At 49.7% G+C, this 12140-nt stretch overlaps 1 protein-coding gene across 2 annotated transcripts in view; it reads right to left on the bottom strand.

Annotated features, from left to right (window-relative positions):
- Positions 1 to 12140, bottom strand: part of insc (INSC spindle orientation adaptor protein) — a 37483-nt gene that overhangs the window by 1177 nt on the left and 24166 nt on the right. For both annotated transcript variants that reach the window (XM_076146822.1, XM_076146821.1), the window contains exons 7-12: positions 9958 to 10083; positions 5225 to 5396; positions 4923 to 5101; positions 4313 to 4379; positions 3599 to 3754; positions 2547 to 2623 (exon numbers count right to left, since the gene is read on the bottom strand). In XM_076146822.1, coding sequence (XP_076002937.1) covers positions 2547 to 2623; positions 3599 to 3754; positions 4313 to 4379; positions 4923 to 5101; positions 5225 to 5396; positions 9958 to 10083 — 777 coding nt within the window. The remainder of the gene's footprint in view (positions 1 to 2546; positions 2624 to 3598; positions 3755 to 4312; positions 4380 to 4922; positions 5102 to 5224; positions 5397 to 9957; positions 10084 to 12140) is intronic.

Genomic DNA, 12140 nt, shown 5'->3' on the forward strand with positions numbered 1-12140 from the left:
ATTATAGCAGATAACACACCAGTTTCATGTATTTAATGTATATAACACCTGCACACATCTGCATCTCTCTCTCTCTCTCTCTCTCTCTCTCAACCTCCTCCCTCTCTCTCTCTCTTTCCCTCTCTCTCTCCCTCTCTCTCTCACCTTCCTCCCTCTCTCTCTCTCTCTCTCCCTCCCTCCCTCCCCCCCTCTCTCTCTCTCTCTTTCACTCCCTCTCTCCCTCTCTCTCTCTCTCTCTCTCTCTTTCACTCCCTCTCTCCCTCTCTCTCTCTCTATTATAGCAGATAACACACCAGTTTCATGTATTTAATGTACATAACACCTGCACACATCTGCATCTCTCTCTCTCTCTCAACCTCCTCCCTCTCTCTCTCTCTTTCCCTCTCTCTCTCTCTCTCTCACCTTCCTCCCTCTCTCTCTCTCTCTCTCTCTCCCGCCCTCCCTCCCCCCCTCTCTATCTCTCTCTTTCACTCCCTCTCTCCCTCTCTCTCTCTCTCTCTCTCTCTTTCACTCCCTCTCTCCCTCTCTCTCTCTCTCTCTCTATTATAGCAGATAACACACCAGTTTCATGTATTTAATGTACATAACACCTGCACACATCTGCATCTCTCTCTCTCTCTCACCTTCCTCCCTCTCTCTCTCTCTCTCTCTCTCTCCCTCCCTCCCTCCCTCCCTCCCCCCCTCCCTCTCTCTCTCTCTCTTTCACTCCCTCTCTCCCTCTCTCTCTCTCTCTCTCTCTTTCACTCCCTCTCTCCCTCTCTCTCTCTCTCTCTTTCACTCCCTCTCTCCCTCTCTCCCCCTCTCCCTCTCTCTCTCTATTATCTCTATTATAGCAGATAACACACCAGTTTCATGTATTTAATGTATATAACGTCTGCAGCTGCCAGTGGACAGTGGACCGTCTCCTCCTGGTTGATGTCCTTATAGAACATATATGTATCACAGTGCTTTATTACCCATGATGCATTTCTCCTCAGTGTTGTGTTTTAAATGAGGAGGTATTCTGGATCCTTCCCTTCTCCAGGTGGATTTACCTTCATCAAGCATTGAAACTCAAATCTCTCTGTGTGAGGATTTCAAAATAAAACCTTCTGATTTTCCAAATGAAGAATTAAATGAATTTAATTCCTTCCCTCGCAAAAAAAAAAGCACCCGACCCGACTGACTGAAGGAATGAAATGAAAGTGAAATCAGGCCCTGAGCGTCCAGAGGTCAAGCCGCTCACTCCGTCTGTGTGTGTGTGTGTGTGTGTGTGTGTGTGTGTGTGTGTGTGTGTGTGTGTGTGTGTGTGTGTGTGTGTGTGTGTGTGTGTGTGTGTGTGTGTGTGTGTGTGTGTGTGTGTGAGAGAGAGAGAGCAGAGAGCAGAGAGCGTGACATGTCAGAGCATTCATCCAAGGAGAGGCTCCGGCATTTACATCTGAGATTACAAATGGGATCTGAGAGCCGAGTGGCTTTTGAAGGTAAAGCCAGCACCGACTAATGTGTGACTGCTCCCTCGGCTAAAAGGATCAAATAGAATCACATTCATCTGAATAGACGGTGAAGTGCTGCTGCTACTGAGTAGAGGAGAGGAGAGGAGAAGAGAAGAGAAGAGAAGAGAAGAGAGGAGAGGAGAGAGGAGGAGAGGAGAGAGGAGGAGAGGAGAAGAGAGGAGAGGAGAGGAGCTGAGAAGAGATGAGAAGAGGAGCAGAGAGGAGAGGAGAGGAGAGGAGAGAGGACAGGACAGGACAGGAGAGGAGAGGAGAAGAGAAGAGAGTGAAGAGAAGAGGAGAGAAGAAAAGAGGAGAGGAGAGAGGACAGGAGAGGAGAGGAGAGGAGAAGGGAAGAGAAGAGAAGAGAGGGAAGAGAAGAGGAGAGAAGAAAAGAGGAGAGGAGAAGAAAAGGAGAGAAGAGAGGAGAGGAGAAGAGAGAAGAGAGGAGAGGAGAGGAGAAGAGAAGAGAGGAGAAGAGAGGAGAGGAGAGAAGAAGAGAGAAGAGGAGAGGAGAGAAGAGAAGAGAAGAGAAGAGAGGAGAAGAGGAGAGAAGATGAGAGAGGAGAAGAAAAGAGAAGAGGAGGAGAGGAGAGGAGAAGAGAAGAGGAGAGGAGCGGAGAGGCGGCCCAATTAAGCTCCGGACCTGAACGGGCCTCGATCCCCTCATCGCCCCCCAAAGATCTGGGCTCCATAATGATGATGGGAGTGAGAGAAGGGTTAAGTATTCATCATATGTACATATTAGAACAAATGTTTGAGATGAGACACATCTGCAGAGTCACACGCTGCCCTGTGGATGAGATTACACCCAGAGATGATCTGGAGCTGGGATACACATGCAGGCCGGTGGTGCAGCCGCAGACAGACAGGCAGGCAGGCAGACAGACAGGCAGCAGTACGGGCTGCATGACTGGAATACTGGAGGTGCTCTCACTCTTAAAATTATATATTCAAGACAAAGACGTATCTGCTGTTCAGTACACACACACACACACACACACACACACACACACACACACACACACACACACACACACACACACACACACACTCACACACACATTTGACACCTACCAGGCAGGCGACCAGGACTGAGTCGCTGTTGTTCCTCTCAGTAGGGGAGCGGCAGAGTTCAATCAGGCGAGGGACGGCTGAAGGAAGCAGAATAGTTCAGTCACAAACTTGTGTATAAACGGAGGAAGAGAGCAGAGATGTTGATGCCTCAGTCAGAGAGACGCAGAGCGACGCCCCTCCTCACGTTCCTCTGATGATCTGAGCTTCACCTTATGTTCTATACGCTCCTGGTGTGTTATGAATGACAGTGTGTGTGTGTGTGTGTGTGTGTGTGTGTGTGAGTGTGTGTATCATGTTCTGAGGTTAGTGAGTGATTCATGCATCTGAGCTCTGTGTGTGTGTGTGTGTCTTTGTGTTTAACAGCAGCTGTGTTTCTGTCCAAGGATACCATGACGACCTCTGACCCCTGACCTCCTCCACTCGTGAAAATGTAAATATTAAATCTTGAAGTGAATCTAGAATCAGATTCATTATTATGATTCTGCTGCAGATTCAATCACAAACTGGAGATCAGACTAAGCTTCACTCACACACACACACACACACACAGAATATAAAAGGACTACAAATAAGAACAATAATAATTATAACCATAATATTAATAATAATACTTTGATAATAGTAATAATGTATTTTTATAATATTTTGTATTTATTCTTGTTTTTAAGGAATAGTTTAAAATAGTGTCTAATAATTATCACTATTTTAAAACCCTAATTATAATTTAAAATAATTCTTATTTTAATTCCAAAGCCCTCTTTAATAAACCCACACACTCACACACACTCTCTCACACACACACCGTGCTGTATTTGAGTTATTGTAACATTATCATAAACATGGACTTCAGCGTTATGGTGCTCATTTGGCGCCCCCTGGTGGCCACAGTGCACCAGGCAGCTGTGTTCTTCAGGCCTCCAGCCTTTTGTTGTCACAGCGAGATGATATTGGTCTTTTAGTTGTTGTTTGTATCTTCTGACACTCTATTTATTCCTCTGCTCGCTCTCATCATCCTCATCACTGAAGCATGAGTATGATTGATCGATGGTTACCTTTGAGCTGTATTGCGGTTTGGGCCACGTCGGGGTCTCGGCTCAGACGGGCCAGAGTGACCGCAGCCTTCTGCTGGACTCGCTCACAGGCCGCGCCCTCTGAGGGGCTCGGGGACGACGGCTTCTCTCCCAGCAGCAGCAGCAGGCGGTCGATCCCTGTGTGTAGACAAACACACACACAACAAGACAGTGACAACCTGTCTGACACACAACAAACAAGGGATTCTTTGCTTTTACAGGAGAGATAAGTGAACAAATTAGAGTTTCCTTCATGTCAATCAAAGCTTCATGACTCAGATCACAGAAAGGTGACCCTGTTTGAGGTTTAACACCTGAAATTCTTAATTTTTCTTCCTTTTTCTAGTCATTTGCGTTTCAGACCCACTAAACATGAAGAGCTCATAGTGAAAACATCTGGATGAACATGTGGATAATAAGATCATAACCCAAACAACACATCGGACTCAAACAACCAACTTATAGGGAGATAAAACAGAATACTAAATATAAATAAAAACATTTCACAATCAGATCACAGCGGCTCAGGACACACACGACACACACTCATGGAGATGTTACCTGATGCTGCCATCTAGAGGAACAAAGGAGTATTACAGCTGACTGCAGTATAAATGTTCTTTGTGCTTTAGTCGCCTCATTCCATCAGTGAGTCATAAAATAATATAATAAATAATAACAGATGAAAGAAGGGACCTTGTTCCTGCAGGACTTCAGAGGAGCACTGCTCCAAGACCGACAGGTTGGCCAAGATCGTCACCACCTAAGATGTAAAAGGACAAAATATGAGGAAGACCGTCACCTTTTCATTTCATCTACACTTCTCTACAGATGGTTGAACCTCCTCTCTGTTATTTTGGAGCACAAATATGGAAAATGTAGCTTAATTAACTAAACTAACTAAAATATCAAATGTAACTAAACTCTGTTGTGCTGCTGAGTGCCTTGCTCAAAGGTTTGCACCCCACATCACCTCTCTCCCTCAGTGTGGGCGGTTTGTCACCAGGCTGTGTGTTTGTTGTGGTTTCAGTGCATTAGTTTGATTGATTTGACCTAGAATGGCAAATAAAATCCTGACTTTCTTAGATTTAGCAGGAAATGGAGAAGAAGAATCCCAGACTGAATCTGTACCAAAGACTCAGAAGCATTTAGCCCAGGATCGTCCAGATGGAGATTAAAGTAGTGTTATTATAATAAGTGTGGCTTAGGCTCACTGGATGTTTGTAACTTGCTGCTGTAGTTGTTGTTCCTTTGCGTTTCTGCTTCCTTCGGCCTCTGGCGGTAGAAGAAGAACCTTAAAGCCTACCTGGTCCTTGGAGTAGGGCGTGTCCACTCTCTGCCGGTCCCTGCAGGCCTCCAGGAGGATGTGGATGGCGTTCAGCTGCAGGAGGATCTCACAGGCCATGCTGTCAAAGAAGGTGATGTTGGCCAGCGCCGCAGACGCCAGGAGGAAGACTTCACCACAGGAGGCGCTCTCACACAACTCTGAGGGCAGAAGACATCAATCAAACTGTGAGCGGAACAGAAGAAGAAATCCAAACACCTCCGCTGAACCCAGCCAGAGTTGGGGCCTCCTGCAGGTCAAAGGTCAGGGCTCTGTGTACTCACTGATGAGCGCGGTGACGATGTCGTGCATGCTCTCCAGGAAGCTGGCCAGGTGCTGCGTGGAGGTGTGGTGAGGCGACGTGATCTGAGCCACCACCGCCGCCGCCTCAGCCTTGGCCGCCTCCACGCTGCTCTCATCGGTCAAGATGTCCGCCAGGCACAGGATCCCGTCCACCTGCAGACACCGGAGACACAAACACACAGAGTCACAGAGGAGGAGAAGAAGAAGTCAGAGCTGAACTCCAGTCAGTCTTTGTCTCAGTTTGTCCCTCTTTACTAGCCGTTTTAGACGCCGCCGTTCTTTGCAATCTCCACTAGAGTTCACTGTTGAGCCGTTTCTGCTCCGTCCGCTCACCTGCACAGCTGTTCCTCACCACCGCTTCACCTTGTTCACCTTCATAGCCTGATGAACTGAACCTCTGCCCGTCTCTCTGCATCGCTCCTCAGTTACTATATACTACTTTAGAGGATGTAACACCGTGTCTTCAACCTGAACATCAAACTTCTCTTAAGAGCCAAAGAATTTTCACACAATTAAAAATGCAGCCTTGACTAAATGTCCTAATCAATACTTACAGGCACCAACATGTAAACTCTGAGCCATAACTGAGCCTGAGCAGGTCCAGACTGAGCTACATGGCAGCAGGGGAGACGTATAAACGTATTAACAGCTACACGGGCCTGATGTAGCCATTAAAGTGGGTTTTCCTTAAATGTCTTAGCATTGATCCCCGTATAAACAAAGCTTAGTGTGTTCCTCTGCAGGCTGCTGTGTGTTTAGAGATCTGAGTGCTCTGATCAGCCTCAGCCAGGTTTAAGCAGCTCTGCCCATAAAGCCATCATGGTTAAAACACACCGCTGAGATTTAATGGCGGCCCGGCCTTGAGGAGTGAAGCTCTGAGGCGTGTTTACGGCCTGGCAGCCAGCCAAAGTGTGTGTGTGCATCATCAGGCTCAGGGAGGAGCTGCGGGAGGAAACTGTGATGTGTTTGATTAAGAAGTTTACTCCCAGCCACGAGGTCACCAATACTCATCCCATTTCTGTGTGTGTGTGTGTGTGTGTGTGAGAGAGAGAGAGTGTGAGAGAGTGTGTGCGCGCTCCAGAGAATCCATGGCTCTTAAAGATGTATCCATGTAGTATGACTCTTTGTCCACCGGGTGTCAGTGTTGCACAGTTTATACACACGACTTAACTCTGCTCTGTTTATTAAGGCTCAGACTTTAACTGGAAGATCTTTAACTATAAACAATGACTCTGTGTGTGTGTGTGTGTGTGTGTGTGTGTGTGTGTGTGTGTGTGAGAATCCAGCGTCTCAGATGTTTGGTGGTGTCACACGTTCCAGGAGGTTCTTGGTTCTTGTTCATTCAGAACTCATATCTTCCTTTTCTTCCAATCCATTTTGGAATGAAACAGAGAGTGTATTGTTTGTGTGTGAGTGTGCGTGTGTGAGTGAGTGTGTCTGTGTGTGTGTGTGTGTGTGTGTGTGTGTGTGTGTGTGTGTGTGTGTGTGTGTGTGTGTGTGTTCTGCTCATCAGTGCAGTAAAGTAAAGTTTTGTGGAGGTAAACCTTCAGCGCTCTTCCTCTCTCGTCACTCTTATCTGCTGACGAGTTTCTCAGGGCTTCTTCTCTTCTTCTCTTATTTCTGTCTCAGTGGACGTCAGCAGCGTTGTGCCAGAGCGACCCACTGACGTGGAACGCTCCCCCCCCCCCCCCATTCATCTGCCACCGCCCCATCTCCCCTGTGCCCACCCACTCCTCCTCCTCCTCCTCCTCCTCCTCCTCCCCTCCCTCACACAGGACGATCTGCAGCTCCGGATGTTTCTCTCTTCAGAGCCAATCAGCCGGCTCGCCTCAGAGTTTCCTGCGTCTTTATCCTTATAAAAAGTTGGTGTTGAGCGTTTAACCTTGTTTATGTCACACATTCTGACTGATGCTTATAGATCTGATGACTTCTTCTCTCTCCTGCTGAGCTGATTACAGGACAGACGTCTGTACTGAACCGACACTGAGAGGAGAGGAGAGGAGAGGAGAGGAGAGGAGAGGAGAGGAGAGCAGAGGAGAGGAGAGCAGAGGAGAGGAGAGCAGAGGAGAGGAGAGCAGAGGAGAGGAGAGGAGAGGAGAGGAGAGGTGGAGGTGGATGATGAGCCAGAGCTTTGACCTCATAAGGGTCCAGACACCTGTGACCCCACACAGGTTAAACAGGAAGAGAGGAGGGAGGGGAGGAGCGGGGGGAGGGAGGAAGAGAAGGATGGAGGGAGAGAAGGATGGAGGGAGAGAGGGAGGAAGAGAAGGATGGAGGGAGAGAGGGAGGAAGAGAAGGATGGAGGGAGAGAGGGAGGAAGAGAAGGATGGAGGGAGAGAGGGAGGAGGAAAAGGTTGGAGGGAGAGAGGGAGGAAGAGAGGGATGGAGGGAGAGAGGGAGGAAGAGAAGGATGGAGGGAGAGAGGGAGGAAGAGAAGGATGGAGGGAGAGAGGGAGGAAGAGAAGGTTGGAGGGAGAGAGGGAGGAAGAGAAGGATGGAGGGAGAGAGGGAGGAAGAGAGGGATGGAGGGAGAGAGGGAGGAAGAGAAGGATGGAGGGAGAGAGGGAGGAAGAGAGGGATGGAGGGAGAGAGGGAGGAAGAGAAGGATTGAGGGAGAGAGGGAGGAAGAGAGGGATGGAGGGAGAGAGGGAGGAAGAGAAGGATGGAGGGAGAGAGGGAGGAAGAGAGGGATGGAGGGAGAGGGGGAGGAAGAGAAGGATGGAGGGAGAGAGGAAGGAAGAGAGGGATGGAGGGAGAGAGGGAGGAAGAGAAGGATGGAGGGAGAGAGGGAGGAAGAGAGGGATGGAGGGAGAGGGGGAGGAAGAGAAGGATGGAGGGAGAGAGGAAGGAAGAGAGGGATGGAGGGAGAGAGGGAGGAAGAGAAGGATGGAGGGAGGGAGAAAGGAGGGATGGTTTATTTAGTGGATATTTTATTATCAGATCCTCTCTCTTGACCTCCTCTGACCTCTTAAACTCCTCCTGAGCCTTCAGATCAAAGTTTGTCCTCCTGATGAGAGAAGAAGAAGATCAAAGCTCCAGGCTCTAAAGCTTCATGTTCTCTCCTTGACTGCAGTATTTAGAGACTATGAGTCGTTTCCTTGCTCCTCGCTGCAGTCAGGCGTGGATGGTTGCTCTCTCGCTGCTCCATCAGCTCTGCTCTGGATCAATACCTCCTCCAGGCCCTGTGTTAGATGACATCATGCTCCAGTTGGGGATTGGAACATGAATCCTCTCTCCACCGCTGAGCCCAGCACACGTGCGTCCCGGCTCCTTCCTCCATCGCCCTCCTGCAGTAACAGGTGTGTTTCTCAAGCCTGAGCGCTCGGCGGCGGCGGCGGCGGCGGCGGCGGCGGCGGCGGCGGCGGCGAGCGGTTCACAGGCAGACGTGCCTGACAGCGTCGCTCTGGGGGAAACTCTGCTAATGTGGGGCGACTCTGCTTCCTGTTTAGGAGTTGTCACACTCGGATGGTTCAGGCTGTCCCAGCTGCTCACACACACACACACACACACACACACACACACACACACACACACCGCTGTGGCTTCATTACTCACTGCATTCAGGTTCTGTCTGTCGCTCTGTAAACGCTCTGTAACCACAGGTGCTCTGCTGCTTATCTGGGTTGAATCCTCGATAAAGAGCGGAACACAGACAGACTGGATCATCAGCTGTCTTCCTGCTTTCTGTCTGTCTGTCACACACACAGTACGGGCAGGAGACAGAGGTGTGTGTCTACATGTTTGACCTGTCACCTCAGGGGTCAGGAGGTCACATGTAGTGTGTGTGTGTGTGTGTGTGATCTCTGTGGGTCTGAGCGGTGTTTACATCGTGAATAGGAAAGGAACAGAGTCGACTCATCTGAGGCCTTTGGATCAATCACAAAGAAGAAAAGCCTCAAGGGAGTCTGTGATGGTCCTCAATCTGGTCCTCAGTCTGTGATGGTCCTCAATCTGTGATGGTCCTCAATCTGGTCCTCAGCCTGTGATGGTTCTCAGCCTGGTCCTCAATCTGGTCCTCAGCCTGTGATGGTCCTCAGTCTGTGATGGTCCTCAGTCTGGTCCTCAGTCTGGTCCTCAGTCTGTGATGGTCCTCAGTCTGGTCCTCAGTCTGTGTGTGTTTCTGCTGTGTGGAGTCAAACCCTCACTGCCTCTCACAGTAACATGGAGTCATGTGTATGGGAGGAGTCAGAGTGAAGCCTCACAGGAGCAGATGCTGAGACAGAGAGCATCAGGAGCTGGATCTCCTGTGTGAAGATCCTCTTACATGAACATGGATCAGCTGAAACCTGAACCTGACCTTCAGCTAACCAGACCCAGACCCAGACTTCAGTCCTCAGTCTGCACCTGAGGAAACAAACTGAGTCCCAGCCACAACAAGAGACTGAGCCCTGTGTTCACTGAGACCAGACAGAGTGTAGAGGCTCTGAGGGAGCCAGAGGGCCGACTGAGACAAACTCAGCTGATCACTGTGAACACACCTCTGTCTGCTCTGGATCAGCTAGAGCTCCTCTAGCTGCTCATTACAGAGCATCGGGTGGGACTGAGAGCGTCTCATTGTCTAAAGGTAAAGACAGGTGTGTGTGTGTGTGTGTGTGTGTGTGTGTGTCAGTGTGTGTGTGTGTGTGTGTGTGTGTCAGTGTGTGTCTGTGTCAGTGTGTGTGTGTGTGTCTGTGTCAGTGTGTGTGTGTGTGTGTGTGTGTGTGTGTGTGTGTACCTTATCCAGCTGGTTGATGCCCTCCTCCACACAGCAGATGGAGGCCACGGTCCTCAGAGCGTGGGCGTAGAGCGCTCTGAAGCGGTCCTGCCTGCAGATCTTAAACAGAGCAACCACCGCTCCTTCCTGCAGAGGAGGGACAACAAGCATCAGGCTGAGGGCTCACACACACACACACACACACACACACACACACACACACACACACACACACAGTTCACTCTGATGTCTTCTGTCTGAGGGAAACCCTCAGCAGACGTGGAGAGAAGATGCAGCTTCCATCAGTGTGTGTGTGGTTTGAAGGAAGTGTGTGTGTGTGTGTGGAGCTCCAGCAGAGTGTGTGTGTGTGGTTTGAAGGAAGTGTGTGTGTGTGTGTGGAGCTCCAGCAGAGTGTGTGTGTGTGTGTGTGGAGCTCCAGCAGAGTCCCAGAGTGAAGCGGCCCAGGCTGTGTGTTTACATGTGGACTTGGTCTCTGGAGGCCATTAGTCATGTCAGGTTGAAGTCTCACTCAGTGCGTAAGAGGAGCAGAGGTGCTGTGGTGAGGAGGCAGATGTTCAGTCAGAGCACAGATGTGTGTGTGTTCAGACTTCTGTGGGCCGAATGTGAGACAGGACGGCACCAGATTACACCTCAGCACTTTAATCAACACCGCCTCTGTCCTGAAGTTCTCCTGGTGGTGCAGAATGATGCTCAGTTTGCTCGGCGGTGCTGTAAGAGCAGAGTGTCCCACGGATCAGAGCTGCTTTAAAGAACCCTGCAGAGCCAAAATGTCCGCCGGGTCTGGCCAGCTGCCACACACACACACACACACACACACACACACACACACACACACACACACACACACACACAGCCTCTCATGTGGGATGGAATCGGGGCAGAAAACACTTCATTCATATTTCATGAGTGGTAAACAGAGCAGGATAATAAATACCTGCCCATCATTTCCTTCTGGATGATTCTGGGTGTAAACAAACAGAAATAGATCTCTGTAACGCCTCCGTCTGCGCTGAAGCTGTCAGCTGCTGACTTCCATCCAGGGAGCAGATAGATGGAATTACCTGGAGGAAGATGAGGCCTGTAACTACCTCCATTATCCTAATAAGGCCATTACAGCGCGGCGCTTTGGCTCACATGTGGCTACGAGGCCACGCTGCCTGGGCGTGGAGTGGAGAATCATCCTGCCCTCGAACCTGACCGCTCCTCTGCGCTTGCCGCCGCCGCCGCCTACGCAATCAGTCTGTCGTCCCTGGAAGAAGCTCCAAGCGCCCACAGACAGTTCTCAGTAAAGCTTTAGAAACTCCACCAGCCGATGAAGGAGAAGGTGTCGATCCGGCTGTGTGTGTGTGTGTGTGTGTGTGTGTTTGGTGTTCACCTTTTGTTATTTGGTTCTAACTTTTGTCAACATGTGAGTCATAATAGATTGAGCTTCATGTCAACATCTGTCAGTTCTCTCATCTTTCTTGTCTTCTCTTCTCAGTCTGGGTCCTTAGACAGAACGGATCTGATCATGTCTTCTTCACACACACACACACACACACACACACACACACACACACACACACACACACACACACCCTGACATCTGTCATAGTATTTGGCGTGGCAGGTTCCGCCCATCCAGAGCTTTCAGGCTAAGACAAAGAAGTGTAAACATGGATTTGTCCCCATGTACACACACACACACACACACACACACACACACACAGATCTCTCTCCTTCATGCTGCTGCTTCATTATGACTCAACAATGCAGCACAAAGGCATCACTCAGTCAATATTTATCCGTCAACAGCAACACGGAGGGAAAGGAGCCGGAGGCGGCGGGAGGAAACATCAGACCTCCACCCCGGGCAGTTAGACGGCTAATTGAACTGATTTACAACGAGGCAGGAGGAAAGGAAACGCTAATGAGGGGAGAACTCGTGTACGGGCCAAGAGTTACACAATCACCCATGACAGGGTGAGAGAGGGAGAGAGAGGGGGGAGAGAGAAAGAGAGAGAGAGAGAGAGGGAGAAAGAGAGAGAGAGAGCGGTGAAAACTAATGTACCTGTCTGACAGGTGTTAGATGTTGTGTGTTGGTTCTTCTCTCTCCCTCTCCTCACACTCAGACTTTAACCTGCAGCTCTTTATAAAGTGGAGCAGATTGAGAGGTAAAGACGCCGGAGCGACCGGGCCTCTGC

The sequence above is a fragment of the Genypterus blacodes genome, unplaced genomic scaffold (assembly GCF_046128005.1).
Source record: "Genypterus blacodes isolate CSIRO-AG114 ecotype Tasmania unplaced genomic scaffold, CSIRO-AGI_Gbla_v1 ptg000034l_1, whole genome shotgun sequence".
In the NCBI taxonomy this organism is placed as follows: Eukaryota; Metazoa; Chordata; class Actinopteri; order Ophidiiformes; family Ophidiidae; genus Genypterus; species Genypterus blacodes.